General features: G+C 39.9%; 2 protein-coding genes across 9 annotated transcripts in view; one reads left to right on the top strand and one right to left on the bottom strand.

Annotated features, from left to right (window-relative positions):
• Positions 1-1,070, bottom strand: part of VTI1A (vesicle transport through interaction with t-SNAREs 1A) — a 349,700-nt gene extending 348,630 nt beyond the window's left edge. For 3 of the 5 annotated variants that reach the window (XM_045438915.1, XM_045438918.1, XM_045438917.1), the window contains exon 1: positions 575-816. In XM_045438915.1, the coding sequence (XP_045294871.1) occupies positions 575-668 (94 nt within the window). In that variant the 5' untranslated portion in view covers positions 669-816. Of the gene's footprint in view, positions 1-574 lie in introns of all 5 variants that reach the window. The other 2 variants (XM_045438916.1, XM_045438919.1) reach the window with 1 other exon arrangement.
• A 37-nt stretch (positions 1,071-1,107) lies between these two features.
• Positions 1,108-18,340, top strand: ZDHHC6 (zinc finger DHHC-type palmitoyltransferase 6). Of its 4 annotated transcripts, none has more exons than XM_045438912.1 (11): positions 1,108-1,221; positions 2,565-3,045; positions 4,772-4,863; positions 6,310-6,469; positions 7,943-8,104; positions 9,743-9,796; positions 14,313-14,480; positions 15,484-15,525; positions 16,206-16,351; positions 16,441-16,487; positions 17,731-18,340. In XM_045438912.1, exons 2-11 carry the CDS (start codon positions 2,779-2,781, stop codon positions 17,832-17,834), a joined length of 1,242 nt encoding a protein of 413 aa, XP_045294868.1. In that variant the 5' UTR covers positions 1,108-1,221; positions 2,565-2,778; the 3' UTR covers positions 17,835-18,340. The 4 variants fall into 4 exon arrangements, with proteins under 4 accessions (XP_045294868.1, XP_045294866.1, XP_045294869.1 ...); XM_045438910.1 differs by having other exon boundaries at positions 1,155-1,265; XM_045438913.1 differs by having other exon boundaries at positions 1,219-1,327.
• The last annotated feature ends 307 nt before the right edge of the window (positions 18,341-18,647 follow it).

Genomic DNA, 18,647 nt, shown 5'->3' with positions numbered 1-18,647 from the left:
TCCCTATGTTAAATCACTTAATCTCCACAACAACTCTATTGACATGTACAGTTCTCACCATTTTACCAAGAAGGAAAGTTGAGAGAGGTTTAAGAAACTTTTTAAGTGCCACGACTCTTAAGTGGCAGAGTGGGGTTTTGAATCCAGGCACCATAGCTCTTAATCCTACTTGGCCGAACGTAATAGTATTATTACTAACAAAACAACGGTAGTGCATATTGCAGACCTATGATCTAGGTACGTTCATTCATTCTCTTGTAATACTCACATCTCTATTTTACAAATGAAACAAAACAAAATAGAACAAAAAACGAAGACTCAGAAAAACGTTCCCAAGGTTGTACAAGTAACAAGGCGGCGAAGTCCAGATTCCAGCCCAGAAGGCTCAAATACCGAAGGCTCTTTTCGCGGCACTCCACAACCCAGCCTGGATTCTGCCTTTACCCTCAAGCAGGTCAGACTGCTTCGCCCCGGAAGGGCCCCTGAACCACCTAGCGCCTCAGAGACGCTCCACAGCCCGCGAGCCTCGGCGCCCTCGGGGCCACCCCCGCGCGGCCGGGGTCAGGGCTCTCACCAGGAGGGAGTCGAGGGACCCTCGCAATCTTGCTGGTGATCTCTGCCGTGAGCACCGCGAAGTCCTGCTCGTAGCCTTCGAAATCGGATGACATGGCGGCTCCGGAGTGATCGGCCCGGGCCGAGGCCCAGGTCGTGGCAGAGGCCACGCGGGACAGAGGAACACGGTGTAAGGACCCCGGAGGCGGCCTCGACAGCAGAGCGGAGAACCGGGGACAGCTCCCAGCCGGGCCGCTTCCTGGTTGTTCGTCGCAATCTCAGTCCTCCGGAAATTGGCCTGCATGCGTTTTTAATTGCCCGCTCGGACTTCAAGATTTAAAAAAAATCGCTAAGGAAAAGCACTTCTGTTAGTGCCCCCCAAAGCCTCCGAAAATCTGCGTGTTCTCATGGATCACTGGAAGCATTTTTGGCCCCTCCACTTTCTGGAAAGCGGCTCTGGCTCCCCAAGCTCTAAGTCCCAGGAACCTGCTTCCCGAGGGAAGTCTGATGCGGCGAACCTGCCGGAAGTGGCTGTTACGGAGACCGCGCACCGGGCGGGAGCAGCAGAGCAGCGGCGAGAGCGCTGGCGGAGAGGCAGACTGGTGGGGGCAGGTCCCGCACTCCAGCTTCTTGCAACCGGGATTTGCTTTCTGCTTGCGCTGGACTGAGGTACCCATGATGGAGTTATCCGAGGAGGAGAAAACCTGTTCCGGGTGAGCCCAGGCCGCCCCGGAAATGCGATGGCCGAGGACCGGGCACCAAGGACCAAACTGAGGTGGGAGTCAAGGCGAGGGATGTAACTATGATTCTGGCCGTCTTCACCCCATCCGAGTGAGCCCAGAATCTCCAGAATGTTGAAACCAGCCACGCTTGCCAGTACGGTCCTCCCCCGAGTGAGGATTCCTAAGCGCTCTGCTCCAGACACGGGCGGGAAACTGAGGCACAAGGCGATGGCATCTGTTGCGTGAAAGTCGTTATTACCCTGTAACTCAGCTCTTCCCTTGACTCACTGCAGTCTGGTCGGAAATACCCTTCCACCGATCTTCCGGCCCTCGCCGGCCCGCCTTCCCTGCCCTTCGCTCCAGAGGCACTTCCTCATCTTTTTTCTCAAATACTTTAATCCATGTTCCTTCTCTTGTGTGCCTGCAGTCACGACTTCGCACACACTTCTGTCTCCCCGGTCCGCCCCTCCCCTCCTTTCACTCTGGCTTTGCTTTCACTCGCTCGCCTCTTTACCTTTGGCCCAAATAGATCCTTAAGTTGGGGTTTGGGGGCAACCGCAGGCAAATGTGTAGACCCTGCCGGGCTCATACTTGACACTTCGAGACTCGGCAAGAGGCAGTTTAGAGCTCTGTGAAAGGAATTAGATGGTTTGGTTTCTAGTCTAGGTTCAGCTGTTACTTGTGAACTTTGTGCAATCACTTAGCCTTTCCAAACCAATTTCCGGATTCAGTCAACCTTTAAAGCCCTGCTCCAGCTCTAAAATTCTCGGTCTCCTCCAACCACCCACTAAACACAATCACAGTTACCTGTCAGGTTGGAAACAAAGAAATAAAAACAACTATTTTAGAATCACGTATCCAGTTTACTTGCAGTTCAGACTTGAGCCCTATTTTGGATCAGATAAAAATACAGTAAAACCTTGGATTGGGAGTAGCTTGTTCTGCAAATGTTCCGCAAGAGGGGCAAACATTTCCAATACATTTTAACTCGGTAAATGAGCAATGTCTTGCAATAGGAGTAGTAGGTGATGTGGAATGTCACATGGTCACAACTGAGTCAGTGGTTCTTGAAATTCATTTTGATGTACCAGTGCTTTGGATTGATTACAAGCATGTTTCTGGAAGGAATTATGCTCGCAAACCAAGGTTTTACTGGCAGTTCCTTTTGCCATTTGATAAGGTACTCATTCCATAGCACATGTGGGATGTTTTTGTTTAAGTGGTTATTGGAGTTAAATATGGTATATAATAAAAGTTTTTCACTGAACTTTCTCATTTTGTTTTCTTTAGATGGGGTTTCAAGCCAAGATACTGGATTCTTCTAGTTAAGATAATGAGCTCTGAGTGTGTAACAGTGAAAATGTCATAATCTGCATTAACATCCCACAACTTGAAGGCATGACAATTAAGGAACACTCATGGACTTGTGGCACATGGAAATGTGTGCACAGAAAAAGGAAATCTGTGATTTTCTAAAAGTAGGAAGGCATTCCTCCTCACCAAAATGGGTGCATTCTGCTCAGTTATCAAGTTTGAAAATCTCCAAGAATTAAAGAGACTGTGTCACTGGGGTCCCATCATAGCCCTTGGTGTTATAGCAATATGTTCTACGATGGCCATGATTGACTCTGTGTTGTGGTATTGGCCTTTACATACAACTGGAGGAAGTGTGAATTTCATCATGTTGATAAATTGGACTGTCATGATTCTTTATAATTACTTCAATGCCATGTTTATTGGTCCTGGCTTTGTCCCTTTGGGGTGGAAACCGGTAAGAAAAAGATCCCTTAAGATAAGGAACTCTAATGATAATCATATATTTAGTTTATGATTTATCTGCTAACCAATAATATCAAACACAACATACTTTTTGCGTTGGTAGAGACTAAGCATATTCTAATTACTGATTATTTAAAGTCAAAGAATTTATTTTGTATCTACTTGAAAATATTCATCTAAATCAGTACTTCCCAGAGAGATTTTGTTGAATACTTGTACTTCATTAAAAGGAAAGAAAAAGAAAAATGGAGGGGCTGGTGAGTCCATAGTCCTAAATTTAAGAACCACTGCATATAATTTCACAATGCAATTTGGCTAGGATCTTTTTTTTTCTTAATTTTTGTAAATGTTCATTTGCTTTTGAGAAAGAAAGAGAGCCTGGGTGGGGGAGGGGCAGAGAGAGAGGGAGATACAGAATCCGAAGCAGGCACCAGGCTGTGAGCCATCAGCACAGAGCCTGATGTGGGACTCGAACTCACAAACTGCGAGATCACGTCCTGAGCCGAAGTCGGACGCCACGCAGGCGTCCCTAGGATCTTTTTTTATGTAATACATTAACAGCCCTCAGAACTGAGAACAAGTCTTTAGAAATTGGTGACTTAAATCGTAGTTTTCAAATCAATGTTAAAATCATAACATTAGGAAGTAACAGTATGAATCAATTTATGGCTTTTTAAAAATTGTAGCAAGTTTATACTCATGAATTTCCATATTCCTTGCTGATGGGCACCACCTGGTAGCTTATTAGAAATGAAAAATCTTGGGCTCCACTCCAGACCTACGAATCAGAATCAGCTTTAACAAAATCCCCAGATGATTCTTAGGTACAGTATGTTGGAGAAACACTAGTGTTCTGTTTAAAGTGAGTACAAAGATGAGTAAGACGAATTCACGTTCTGAAAAATCTTATAATTGAGGAGAGAAACCAAGGTAACTTGTGTAAGTAATTCCACTATGGAGAAGAATGTGATGAGTGCTGTTGAAGCTAGAAGGAAGTGAGCCTTTTTAGCTGTGGACCTGAAGGAGGAGTGTAAATTTCCATAAATGGGAAAGAAGGCATTTCAGGCATAGAGTCTGAAATAACGGACGGGTTATGTACTGCAAATAAGGCTGAAACAAAGGCAGATTCTGGAGGGCCTTAAACACATGAGGAATTTTTAGACTATAGGAAGGTATTAGAGGTTTTCAAGTGAAGCTCTGACATAATCAGAGTCATGTTGTAGGAATATTATTCTGACACTAGTTTGGATTGGAGAGAAACTATAGTACAGGACAGTAGTTAGAAATGATTGAAATAGTGCAAGGAGGGGTGGGGAACCAGATTTCCTAAAGAGTATCCGCTCTGATGTTTGAATATCCACTTCAAGATACCTGCCAAGTTGACAGCTACCTTTTTTCTGAACTCCTGCAAAGATTCTACAAAGATTTTGGAAAAGTAAAACCAGCTACAATCAGTGACGATGGGTTTAGGTGGAGCATGGGGAAGAGAAATGAAAAGTGACTTCTGGGTAATTGGAATAGTGATGCTGCTGTTACCAGAAATTCATTATTTAAAAGTATTTCTGCTCAGATAAAAGGGCAGGAAATAAGCAAGTTCAGATTCCATCCTTATCCCCATCCCCCATAAAATCAAACCATACGAAAGCATTTTCATAAGGCTTAACTTATTACTTAGGATCAGGTATCTGATGGATTTTTGTTTGTATTTTGCTATCAAGGAAAATTCTCAGGATAGCATGTACCTCCAGTATTGTAAAGTCTGCCAAGCATACAAGGCTCCACGGTCACATCACTGCAGAAAGTGTAACAGGTACTGTATGTCTTTGCTACTCACTGGGGACTGATCAACGTGGTGACTGGTCTCATGTTGTTGTTCTTTCTGTCACATCAGTCCTAGTCTTATTCTCTGCAAGGTGGCTTCTTTATAAAAAACACTGTCAAAATACTTCTGTCCGTATCTCCATTGTAGTCTTAAGTTATCAATTCTGATAATAAGTAAATAATCCTCACTCTTTTTTGTTATAAGTGAAAAGCTTTTATTTATTTATTTATTTACTTACTTACTTACTTATTTGGAAAAATACATGTTTACTTTGCTTCTTACCCTGCCAAGAGTGAAAAGTTATGCCTCCAAGTTGTTTCTATAGGTCAGGATTAATCATGCTTGTCTTCTGTCATCTTAACTAGCTTTAGAATTGTTCTGAGTCTAAACTATAAAGGAGACCTGCTTTTTCCATTATTTTGGTTGACTAACATTTACACTTTATCCATATCTAATAAATGAATTCAGGTGCGTATTATCACAAGTGTTTAATATAAAAAAAAAAAGCAATGGAAAGAAAACTGAATCACTATAAAAAATATGAAATTAACTGGTACCTTTTTATTTTTTTAATTTAATTTCTTAATTTTTATTTTAAAGAGAGAGCAAGTGGGGGAAAGGGGCAAAGGGCGGGTGAGAAAACTTTAAGCAGCTTAATGCTCAGTGCGGAGCCTGATACAAGGCTCAATCCCAGGACCGTGGGACCCTAAGCTGAGCTGAAATCAGGAGTCAGACGCTCAACCGACTGTGCCACCCAGGTGCCCCTGGCACCTTTTTAAATAAACAGCTCTTCCACTAATTAGAAATTTGTGATAAGAGTGTTGAGGTTTAGGAGAACGTTTGTAGCAAATAGACGTTTGGTATGAGGCCAGGAAATTTTCTTCCTGCAACAAGGGAAGGAAGCTCAGTAAGACTTTGCTTCTTATACCACACCTTATATTCCATAGTTAGTATGCTTAGCTCAGAGATTCCACATCTAAAGGATGTGGAAGGAAGGAAGGAAGTTAGTTAGTTCGTTCTAGGTCTGCTGGGTCCCATCCACCCCAGTGGAGATTTTGTGGTCTCTGTTGTACTCCGCTTCAGTCACTGCATTTCAGAGCTAGAGGTAAATCTGGAACCCATGCTTATTTCTCTATGATGAACCTCTTAGCAGGACTCCTGAATTCTTTAAGCAAACTCCCTTGTAGCAGACGTCTTTTCCTCAGAAGCTGTTACAAAGCCTGCCTTTTCTTGTGCTGTTTAGAAATTGAAAGAAGTCACTGGTCAAAGTTGTTTAAAAACTCATAAAGACTTTACTTTCTGTTCCATAGAGTATAATTCCTCTGTGACTCATAGACATGCTGGATTCCTATTTGCTTGATCTTCTGAAGACCAAAGTGATTTAAAGTAGATTGGATTTTTTGCCTCATGTGTTACGTAAATTTTTCTTGTTAGATGTGTGCTGAAGATGGACCATCACTGTCCTTGGATCAACAACTGTTGTGGTTTCCAAAATCATGCTTCGTTCACACTGTTTCTCCTTTTAGCACCGCTGGGTTGTATTCATGCTGCCTTCATTTTTGTTATGACTATGTATACCCAGCTTTATAATCGGGTAAGTGACAACGTTTGTTATAAAATCACTTATGCCAGATTAAATGGCAGTTATTATTTCAGGAGTCCCATTGGGAAATAAGATTTCTATGATTTAGGTCGGGAAACAATTTTGCTTTACCTGTGTATGAATTTCTTTAAAAAAAAAAAAAAAGTACTAAAATTTAATTCTTAAAATTAACTTAACAGAAGTCCATGGGGGAGGGGAAGGGAAAAGAAAAAACAAAAAGAGGTTAGAGAGGGAGAGAGGCAAAGCATAAGAGACTCTTAAAAACTGAGAACAAACTGAGAGTTTGATGGGGGGTGGGAGGGAGGACAGGGTGGGTGATGGGTATTGAGGAGGGCACCTTTTGGGATGAGCACTGGGTGTTGTATGGAAACCAATTTGACAATAAATTTCATATTTAAAAAAAGTACTAAAATTTAATTTTTAAAATGAGGAAAAATTATTTTGTTTTGGAAACTTACTAACTGTAGTCGAAGTTGATAATATTTTATTACCGTGTATATATAATTTATTTGATCTCACACTTTCTGGCTGTGGTAAGAATAATTAGAAGAAAAGGAACAGGAAGAGAAAGACAACACTAATATTTTGTTTCCATTTGATTCGTGTGGCAAGGTGTAGTTCTTTTGTTCCAGTGCCTTGGAAGGTGCCTCATGAAGCAGGCACATGTCCTAAAATATGTAAAAGCTTTGGTTGATTTATGGGCAGGTAGTCATGAGATAAAGTTCAAGGGTCACAAATTTAAGTCCCTAAAGAAGCCTGAAAGTAAATGAGATTCATAGGTCTAATGGGACTGTGGCACCGAGAACACTTGCCCTTCACAGATGGGACAACCCATATTCAACTTCAGCCTCTTTTTAATGTTGGAAATCTAGTCCAATAATACTAGATCTTCCAGTCTTTCAGGAAAAATTAGAAAATCTGCATTTTTTTGTTTAGTGTCTCCTGATTTTTAAATGTTGGCACCTGGCTGAATATTTTAAAACATCTTGCAGGCCGGGCAATAGGCATCTGCAGGCCATATTTGGCCTGCATTTTGCCTGTTTTTAACCTCTGGTTGTGGAACATGAGGGAAGAAACAACTGAATCCTCGGCTATCTTCTTGCTGTGGAAGGTTCCTGTAAATATTGAAAAGCCAGGAGAAGATGGACGCCACAGTCACAATTTAGACTGATGACTAGTGCTGTTCATACATAGTAATGTTAGTGGGCTGTGCCCTGAGCTTTCGAGGAAATAATTAAAAACAAAAAAAGTGACATTTGAAAATAACTAAGAACGATATTGCACATATCAGTATGAGTTGAGGCCACCGTAGTAATTAGAAACAAATTGGAAATTCGTTTGCTTTTAGCCACCGCTTTAGGTTATCATTTGTTGATCTCTTTTGATCAAGTGGCTTTAAATGTTCCAGTAGCGTCTGACCCTTTATGACAACTGAATATTTCAAGTGTGTGTTTTTCTTTGTAGCTCTCCTTTGGGTGGAACACGGTAAAGATTGATATGAGTGCGGCCCGCAGAGATCCTCTTCCACTTATTCCCTTTGGATTAGCAGCATTCGCGGCCACCCTGTTTGCATTGGGATTAGCTTTAGGAACAACCATAGCTGTTGGGATGTTGTTTTTTATCCAGGTAAGTTCCTTGGTTACCTCTAGCTAAAAGTTGTCAACTTATCGGGGCTGCCTATAATGAGAAAGAGATAAAGGCTGCATTTAAGAATGCAGTGTGAAGTGGACATTATTGTAATGTATTCCATCTAGGTAACTCATTTAACCTCTGGACTAGTCAGATAATTTTGAAGTAACTTTGCCAGCATTTCTAGGTAACTTACTTAATTTTTAGAATGTTAACTTGGAGTCCTGTATCGCTTTATAATTGAGAAAGCTCTTCTCCCATTTATGGTCTCTCTTGATCTTCACATCAACCCCCCTCCCCCCCCAGAAAGAGTTGAAGAGGAGTATTTTCCCTTCCGTACAGAAGAGTAATCAAATCACAGAAAGTGACTTACCCCAAGATCACTTACGCATGTATTCAGTAAACATAATTGGTAATACTATTTTATAACAGTATATATTTAATCATCATCATAATATAGCCAGCGTTTATTGCACACTTATTATGTGCAAGACACTTCTTAAGGACATCACATATAGTAACTCATTTAATCTCAGTAACAACCCTCTGATTTGGATGCTATTTAATGCCTACTCTGATGAATTACTCTGCTAATTTCTGAGAGTACAGTAATGAAAATGAAAAGCGTCCTGCCCCTAGGGAAGTTCACAATTAGTAGTAAACATGCAACTAATACTGGGTGGTGTGAGTGTCATAGATTTATGTACAAAGTGCTGTGAGAACACAGAGGAGGAGGATGTGGCCCTGAAGAGATCACAAAGTGGTTATGATTCATTCCTTTCACTGAGTTAGTTTATTCATTAATCGAAGGCCTGCTGTAGGCCAGGTGTTGTGCTAGGCCCTAGCCTAGGAACACGAAGGGGACTCCTTGCCCACAGGTGTGTCTGTACGGACCCAGCCAGACTTCGAGGAAATGCCGAAATGCTGGACCTGAGGGCTCTGATGCATCGCCCAACCCGTTTACACGCATAGTTTTAAAATACGCCAATTTTGGTTGTACTTCATATATTCTATCAGCCTGGGATCAAATTCTTTGAAAAAGTTTCCCCGGTGCCTCTCATTAAGAATCATATTAAAAATAAACTAAAACCCTGTGGTGTAAAAACCCACATCAGTGGAATTAGTCCTAGCTAGGAGGGTCAATTAATAGAATCAAGACTGAATATATTGGGTTTTTAAGGTAAGCAGAATATCTGGTCATGTTGGGATGATATGAGTCACTTTCATGTAATAAATAATCATAAATTTAAGGTTAATTAAAAACAGTGATAGATTTTAGTAACAAAATACACAAGTACTGATTAAGTGGATTATATCCATATTTTATTAATATTTTGGAAACCTTGATCAGAAGATAGTACTTAAAACATGAATTTTTATCAAAATAGTAGATTCAGATTTGATTATGGATTGCCGTAATCATTTTATGGAGAGGCGTTGTGGTGCAGTGCTTAAGAACAAGAACTTTAGAGTCAGATGGACCACAGAGTATCTTGCTTAACCTCTGTTATCCTGGTATCTTCATCAATGGAACGGAGCAACAAAAACTATCTCCTAGGGTTACTATGAAGATGATAATCTTAAATGGAGCAAAGTTTCATCATAAAATTTTACTGTTCATTATTTAATTTTCAGATGAAAATAATTCTCAGAAACAAAACTTCTATTGAGTCATGGATTGAAGAAAAGGTAAATTTTAATAATTGTTTCCTCAACATCAATAAAGATTAGTTCATAGGCCAGATTAACTAATAAATGCCCGGAAGTAAAAACTTGACTACCAGATGGCTTCCTTAAGTCATTTGCATGCCACATAAAAGGTAAACATAGGAAACATTTTGATTTATTCTTTATTTGACATAACTCCCACAGAAATCTGCTTCTCGTTCACCCTGGAGTTGGTGAAGAAGTCTGAACCACACATTAAACCATTTGGCCATTCTTTCTCAGGTTAGGGGAGAAGGCAGACCATTTGGAAAGGAACTTCTGTCCTACCGAGGTGCTATTAAGGTGTTTTTTTTTTTTTTTAGTGCTTTAAGACTAAAAAAACCTTATAAACCTGGATTATAGCATAGCTTGCCACAGACCTCACAATGTTTCCATTGTGATTCTGTTGTAAAAAGTCAGTCTGACTACTCCGCTCCCTGCTTAAAGCTGCTCAGAGCCTCACCATCACTGGAGCAGGGGTTACAAACCCAAATGCCTGCAGGGCCAGCCGGTAGATAACCCAGATGGCAGGAACTGGCCTGTGTACAGAGCTGCCTAACAGATGAAGCTGAATGTTGCCTTAGGGGATACTCAGCCAGTATCCTGAGATCATCTCGTTGTTTTTCAAGAAAAGCAAGAGATCTGGATTTCTGTGACATCTCTTTTCTATTTTTAAATATTAGCAAGAAATTCTCATTAAAAACAAACACACTTTGTGGGCCAAATAAAACACACCAATGGGGCACATTTAGCCCCTGGCAGCCAATTTGTGGACTTGAATTTATAGCAGCAGCCCTCAGATGTTTCGGTCTCAGGACCCTTTTACATCCTGAAAATTGTTAAGGGCCCTAAAGAACTTTGGTTAGTCTGTGTAATATCGATGATTGCCATATTTTGTGAGAAAAAGTGTGAAGATTTATTATTTCATTTAAAAATAATAATAAAGCCATTATATGTTAATAAAAATCGCATATTTTTAAAACTTGGTATATTTTCCAAAGTGAAAACTAGGGAGAAGAGTGACATTGTTTTATATTTTTATAAATCTCTTTAATATCTGACTTAACAGAAGACAGTTTGATTCTCGCATCTCCTGCATTCAGTCTGTTGGGATATGTTGCTTTGATTGAAGTATATGAAGAAATTCCAGCCTGACACAGATAAGTAGGTAGAAGAGGATAGAGTATTTTAATAGGCTTTTTGGATAATGGTGGATATTCTTGGATACGACATTGAAACTTGACAGGTGATAGTTCCTGAAAGGTTAGTTGCATGGGAGATGTGAAGATACATCAGTAAACTTTGTATTTTTTTACATTTAAATGCCTCAGTACATCTTGCTCTGTGAATGGGCCTTTTACCCATACAAGATTTTATAGCACCAGGTTTTGGCCATTTGGAAAATACAATTTCACAGAGTTATGAAGATTTTCCAAATGGTGACACATTCATTCACATCACTACCAAGTTTATGGGGGAAAATCTTTAAATTCTGGAAAGCTTTCAGGCTCATAGTGGTGGATACAGATTTTCCAAAATTCTAATTTTCACTTGAAAGCCTTCATTTTTTCAGTTGTTTACATTGAAGTAACAGCTTGAGTTTGTTCATTTTTGAGAAAATTTCTGCCAGGTACTGCCATCTCAGTAACCTTACTTTGTTTCATCATGCATTCTGTCAAGTAAAAATAGCGTTGTGTGAAAGAAGCTGGCTCCACAGCTTTTGTTAGTCCCAACTCAAACAGATGTTTTCCTTGAGACAAACACATCGGAATGCTTTATGTGCACTTTGCATCTTGTCACACAGAATATTCATAGGACATCAACTTGAGGTTGAGATTTAATAAAAAAAATAATTTTTATTGCTTCATCAGGGGCATTCTTATGTAAAACTTTTGTTTGGGTTTTTTTTTGTTTGTTTGTTTTTGTTTTTTTAACTATGAGTATGTACCAGTGAAGAATATGATAATCACTAATACAGAGGGGGCCACTGTCTTGATTCCTGCTCAAGGTACTGGCAATTTTACCCACTATTGCAAATGTCAACACAATGAAAAAAGCAAATGACATCTTAGTATTATGATGAAAGTTGTTTGACTTTGTTGGACCCCAAGAAAAGCTCTTGGGGACTCGAAGAGGTACGCAAAGCGTACTTTGAGAACCGCGGATAGACAGGTTTAAGTCCAAGCTCCTTAGCTTATACATAATCAAACCGTTCATGTCTTCCCCTTACCGCTTCTTCTTGTGGATATTCTTGGATTCTTGGTTTCTTCTACCGCAGTTCCCACCCCTCCCCACCCCATTGCACTCTCGATACCAACTAATACCAGAAGCCACAACTTCTATTTTGTACATCCTGTGCTTCTGTATCTTTCCACATGTCATTCCCTCTGCCTAGGACACTCTTGCTCCCTCTTTTTTGCCTGATTTCTTGTCCCTCAAGATTTAGCTTAGGTGCCATTTCTTCCTAAGAACCTTCCTTGACTCTCCCTACACTAGTTTAAGTACCTTGTTTGCCTTTCCCATAGCATCTATCGCATACCTCTGTTGCCTTTTAACACAGTATTGCTAGAATCCCCCCAACTTCACCGAGTGCTTCTCTTAGGCAGAGACCATGCCTCAGTCATGTTTAAACTACACTCATCCTGAGAATAGAAAAAGGAATAGATGTGAAATATAGTCTATATACAAAGTCTAGCCAAATAGTTGATCTGTACATAGGATTTCCTATATAAAGCGATTTGTATACTTCTGAAAAATCCACTTATGGACATTTTATATAAAGGCATGAATCACAGTGAATGGATTTATCACAGAACTAAGAAGTTGGGAATTATCTACAGCTGTTTGCATTTAAAGCTTTTACTCTGAACTTACAAAGCCCTACATCTGAACTTCATAAAATTAAACTGTGTGATCATAGATGCGTATAGTGGCTTTTCATGAGATGCTTTGTAGAAAGTAAGTAAAATGTTTTCAATTCTGGAAAATAAATAAATAAATAAACAAACAAACAAACTACACTCATCCTTAACCACGCTTTGTTTGTTAAGAGCCGAAATCTGTTCTTTGAGACTCTTATCCGTTGTGAAGACTCTGAAGCTTTATAAAAAGAGAAAATAAATTATCCTTTACTTTTTGGGTGGGGATTTATATAGTTCAGTAGATTCATACATACATATAGCTTGACAATTCTTTTAATTGAATTTAATTCTTTTATTGAATTAACATCAATATTACTTTATAAGTAATTGTGAAAAGTTTTCCCTAAAATACTGTCCCGTGATAATAAAATATTTCAAGGTACCATTTCTAGTTAGCATAATATATCCTGATTATATTAATAATTTTTTTTGAATGGCCAAGGCTCTTCATAGAATACCATGCTAAATTTAGAAGTTATTGTATTTGTAATATTTCTTTAAATGTTTATTTTTGAGAGAACGTTAGCATGGGAGGGGCAGAGAGAGGGGGTGGGATCCAAAGTGGGCTCTGTGCTGACAGCAGCGAGCGAGCCCGATGTGGGGCTGGAACTCAGGAACCGTGAGATCATGACCTGAGCCAAAGTCAGACACTCAACCGACTGAGCCACCCAGGTGCCCCTAGAACGTATTTTAAAACTGCACTCTGTTGCCAAGTAAAAAATACAAATAAATGATTATATTAAGTTCATAGAAAGTTTATCGAAATCACCACAACTAGAATTTATACAAATTTCAACTGGGTTTGTACGCTTATTATAGGAATAAATAATGTATCTTTATACCACTAGGTGTCAGTGGAACTTAAGAAATTCTAAGCCAGTTTATGTCCTTCTGTTAAAGCTAACAATTACATTTAAACAATTAATTTATGCAACCTGAATATTTAGGTATATGCATGAAATGTATGTATAAATGCATATATAAGTGAATGTATATACATGTGTGGTGGTATAAAAAATGAAAGAAGATCTGCACATATCTGCTAATTAAAAAAAAAAAAATCAGAGAATGGTGACTCCCCTGGTGCACCTGCCCTGGCCATTCCCACAGGTGTTGCTGCCACCCAGGATGCACCATTACATTGTAGAGCACCCCACGGAAGAGTTCTTCTATCCTACATAAACTCCTGCTGTTTCTTAAATCTTTTTATCAACAGCCCTTCTTTACACCTGGCTCCTTTTGCTTTGCTAAACAACCAGGAGCAATGAGGATTTTTTATATGTGGAATAAAGCCGTTAACTCTTTCAATAAGCATTTTTGAATACTTGTTCTGAAATAAGCCCTGTAAGACATTTCCTGAATGATCTACAAGGTTGGTGCTGGGTAGCAAGGTCCTCTTCAGATAAATTTGTCTATGTCTTCTGTGTACCCTAACATTACAGCAAGGAGGAAGCTTTTCTAGGAGTGATACAGATGTGAGAAGAAACGTATATTACTGTCAATACTGCCAACAGTATGTTCCTTAAAGCCAGTGAAGGCAGAGGCGTTTGCCACTTTAACATCTCTGTTCCCCACAGGCTAAAGATCGAATTCAGTATTACCAACTAGATGAAGTCTTTGTTTTTCCCTACGATATGGGAAGTAGATGGAAGAACTTTAAACAGGTATTTACGTGGTCAGGGGTCCCTGAAGGAGATGGGCTCGCGTGGCCGATAAGAGAAGGCTGTCACCAGTACGACTTAACAGTGAGTATTTCTGTTCAATCTTTCCTTTCTGTCTCATTTTCTTCCTCTAGTTCCTCTTAACTCAGATGACGTTTTGTAGTAAAATAATGATTTTTTTTTTCAGTAAGGCACTAAGGTAACAGTCCTAAATCACTCCTTGTATCATGTCTTTCTGTTAATTTAAATCTCTCTTTAATTCTCCATATGCGTGAGATAAAGTCCTGATCCGTTCACTCAGTCCTATAAAATCTGGCCTACAACTGCCCTCCCAACTACTTCCTAATGGGAATCACCATGTCCAGTCAGCCCGGCTTCCTCAGTGAACTCCTTGTGCGTTCCTGCCACCTAATTCTGTCCATACTGTTTTTCCTCTCTAACATGACTTCCCTATCAGAAATAATATGAAGGCGAGTTTCAGCCCCACCTCATCGGAATTCGACACTTAACCATGTACTGTTGTGTGGTGCTTGTGAAGTCTAACATTTTTATTTATTTCTTAGATCTTAGACCTGTAATTTGACAAGATTCTGGCACAGAGGCCATGAGCCACCTCGATTTCCCCTACTATGTCTCCTATAGTACCATTTATTAAATTGTTGCTAAATAAGTCCAGAAAAGTGAGTCGTCATGATGACTTTTAGTCGAGACTCGGGAATGAATCTCGCAGTCTGTCTGCCTTGTCTCTGAAGAATCTGTGAGTCTGTGTGTCATCCTCACCTCCGGGACTAGCCTAGAAGCCCCAGGAGGACAGAGAGCGCATCTCCCTGTCCCTGGGCTGTAAGGAACACTCAGTGAGTAGACACAGATGAAGACGGTGGAGGATACTGGGAACAAAGCCCGTCAGCTCCTGTTCGCAGTCGTAGGGTCCTCTTTCCTCGCTATGACAAACACGTGGCCTTTGAACTGTCAGCACTGTGAAATGCTCGAAAATCAGGAGTTTGTCATGTCACTCTGATGCAGTAGATGGCAAAAGGCTGTTTTTCAACACTGAGATCATGTTTTTTCTTTTTGTATCCCCAAACAGATTGAACAGTTGAAACAAAAAGCAGATAAGAGAGTCAGAAGTGTAAGTAATTTTTTGCAATGATACTAGTTTCTTTTTCCCTTTTGTCGCGCTCTACACTTCTGTATAGTTTTTAAAATTGCCTTTCAGTAGAAGGCAACTGTTGGCTTTTATTAAATAATATTTCCTAACATAATTGTTGAAATTTGATACAGTTCACTTTTGCTTTCACTTACATAGTTTGGACTGGCCATTTGGAGGAAATGTAGTCAATTTACATTGCCAACAGAAAAATAATTATCCTCAATCTAGCTCGTTAGTGTGAAACCCATCCTTACACTTCTGCTGTATAATATCACGGCCACTAGCCACATGTGGCTATTTAAATTAAATAAAATCAAATAAAATATTCAGTTCCTTGGTTGAACTAGCCACATTAGAAGTGCTCAGTAGCTACATGTGTCTAGGGGCTAGCACATTGGATACCACAAATATAGAGCATTTCCGTCACTGCAGAAAGTTCTATTGGACAGCACTGTTCTAGAATTTAATTCTTAGCTAAGTGCTTGAAATGAAGGGTAAGAAAAGCCTGGAGAACTAGAAACATCAGTTGCCTCCTATAAAGGAACTGGGAGGGAAAGACTTGTCACCTGATACTTTGGGTCCACCTTTAACAATTTAAATTCAAACTTACGGAAATTCAGGGGTAAATGTTAGATTGTTCTTCTGATTACTGACGCCAGGTTCGGTATAGAGTAATAGAAGATTACAGTGGTGCCTGCTGTCCTTTGAATAAGGGAATCAAAACCTTCTTCACAAGTCCCTGCACTGAAGAGCCTCGAATAAGGCTACAGAGAGGGGAATTCATTTTGGCCACAAGAGGGTTACGGTAAGTGATAAAAGTAGTGCATTTCTTCTTTAATGACAAAGTTAGCATCTCGCCTAAAAAAATTAATTTTAATCTCTTAAATATTTCAGATACTGGTTGTATGGAGATAAAATTCTCGATGATTCCTTTGTAGAAGGTATGGAAATGGAAGGGGTTGTTTAATAGAAAAGACTGCTAGTAATAATTCCGTATTTAACAAGAATAACCCCTAACAGTCACTTGTCACATGCATCAGGGCACATAACAGACACATCCTCAAGCAACAGAAAGAGGCTTCTTATGTTATTTCTGTACAGCACTTCTATTTTTCAGGTCTTTTTAACGGTTGCCAATATTGGAGCTCATTGTCACCTGTGTGACAGGTACTTGTGGAAGTGCCACTCGCTTCCTGTGTGGTATCCAAGTCCCCAGCAGCCCTCTGAGGGAGGTACTAGCATTTACCTGTCATTGGCGAGGGAGCCAAAATGCAGTGAGACTGAACACGTTGCCCAAGGCCGCCCTAAAAACAGATTAGAGCCAGGGCTCCAAGCCAAGTGGCCTGTGTCCCAGATGCCTGTGCCACACGCTCCCCACTGTGAATGAATATTCCTATTAAGTATTAATGGAAACTGATGGATTGAAATTTTCCGTGTCTCTGATTTTATTTAAGTTTTAGAATTGTTCCTTTTTATTTTTTTTAATGTTTTTTATTTATTTTTGAGACAGCGTAAGCAGGGGAGGGGCAGCGTGAGGGGGACAGAGGATCTGAAGCAAGCTCTGTGCTGACAGCAGCAAGCCCAATGCGGGGCTCGAGCTCACGAACCGTAAGATCATGCATGACCTGAGCCAAAGTCGGACACTCAACCGACTGAGCCACCCAGGTGCCCCTAGAATTGTTTTCTTTTTAAGTAAAGCTTAATCCTGGATGCTTTCTTAAAAACACTGGGTTAATTGTTAATTAACCCCATATGACTGCTTGGGCAGCCTTGATATAAAAATTTACGTGTTAGGAAAAAACCTAGAAAGGAAATTCACAGAAGCTCCAGGGAGATAGTTCCCTGAAACAGATAAAGTATGACAGTGTGCCAAAAACCCCACAATCACACATGTGTAAATGAATGCCCAAACTGGGACATTCCGCCCCGACTCCCCTTAGGGGTTGTCCTAAACCACATTAGCACCTCTCCCAGGTAACAGAATTTGAGAAATAGTGATTTTCTAGCTTGTTAGAAGCATTTAAAAACCATTTTTTCCCTCAAATTATGCTTATAAAAGATGGTAAAGGGCGAAAAAAGTAACGCATAACTAAAAGCTTATTGATTTGGAGTAATAGGACTTATGGGGCTCAGCAATATCATTGCCGTAGATCTATTTCACCTCAATTTTATTTTCTTCCTCAGGTGTTTCAAGGATACGAGGCTGGTTCCCTAGAAACTGTGTGGAGAAGTGTCCCTGTGATGCTGAAACAGATCAAGCCCCAGAGGGCGAGAAGAAAAATAGATAGCTACGGTTATACTAAAATTATTCTTTAAGTCCTCTCCATTACTTGAAAACTGTACAGATTACTAAGGAATTATGCAATGAGCCTACTCTGGTTAAGGTGTTCTTTTCCTCAAGGTGCCCTAGTGCCATAATCTAAATATTTTTATTACATTTTGAAATGGAGAAGCCATTCTGCATATGCCTTTGAATTCTTACCCCTTTTGCCACCTCTTCCTCTCCCCAAAAGGAAAAACACTTCACCCAAGTAAGTCAGTTGCATTTTCTCTAGGACTTTTTTTATGCGCTGCACACTCCGGACCTCACCTGCAGATACGGTTCCCCCTTTGTCAGGAGCATCTGCATGTGATGCTTTTATCCTGTTTCCCCCTCAGTTGACATTTCTTATGTGATATTCTAGATGCTATAGAACATAATATGTAAGATTCAGTATAAGCTTAAATTTTATTACCTGTCTTTTAATACAGATTTTGTCAAATCAAATAAAGATCAATGGATGTTCTGTATAAATCTAGTTTTTACTAGTTTCTTTTGGCTGACTAAAAAGGTTTGTCTTAGTTCTTTATGGAAAAGCTTCTTTACAACCATGCGAAAAATTTGCATCTTTGAGCTGTTCATTCATTAAGTGAACCCTATTAATGGCATATTGAGATCACAGCACTCTAGGAAACTTTCAACCTAGTGAGCTCCAGCTGCTCATGTGTGCTTGAATCTATCGAAGCCTGAAGCTTATGTGACTGGTAGGACCTAAGCTGGTGGATTTGGATGCCTAAAGTTGGGCTTGTCTAACACAAGTAGAATTATAGAAGTCACCTAC

This window comes from Leopardus geoffroyi, chromosome D2 (genome assembly GCF_018350155.1).
Source record: "Leopardus geoffroyi isolate Oge1 chromosome D2, O.geoffroyi_Oge1_pat1.0, whole genome shotgun sequence".
Lineage (NCBI taxonomy): Eukaryota > Metazoa > Chordata > Mammalia > Carnivora > Felidae > Leopardus > Leopardus geoffroyi.
This window is presented reverse-complemented; position numbering and strand designations above follow the sequence as displayed.

Excerpts from the sequence above, each read along its gene's own strand:
- ZDHHC6 (XM_045438912.1), top strand. The coding sequence starts at position 2,779 with ATGGGTGCATTCTGCTCAGTTATCAAGTTTGAAAATCTCCAAGAATTA. Across the intron at positions 6,470-7,942 it reads ATACCCAGCTTTATAATCGG|CTCTCCTTTGGGTGGAACAC; the intron begins GTAAGTGACAAC and ends TTTTCTTTGTAG. Across the intron at positions 15,526-16,205 it reads CAGATAAGAGAGTCAGAAGT|GTTCGGTATAGAGTAATAGA; the intron begins GTAAGTAATTTT and ends TACTGACGCCAG.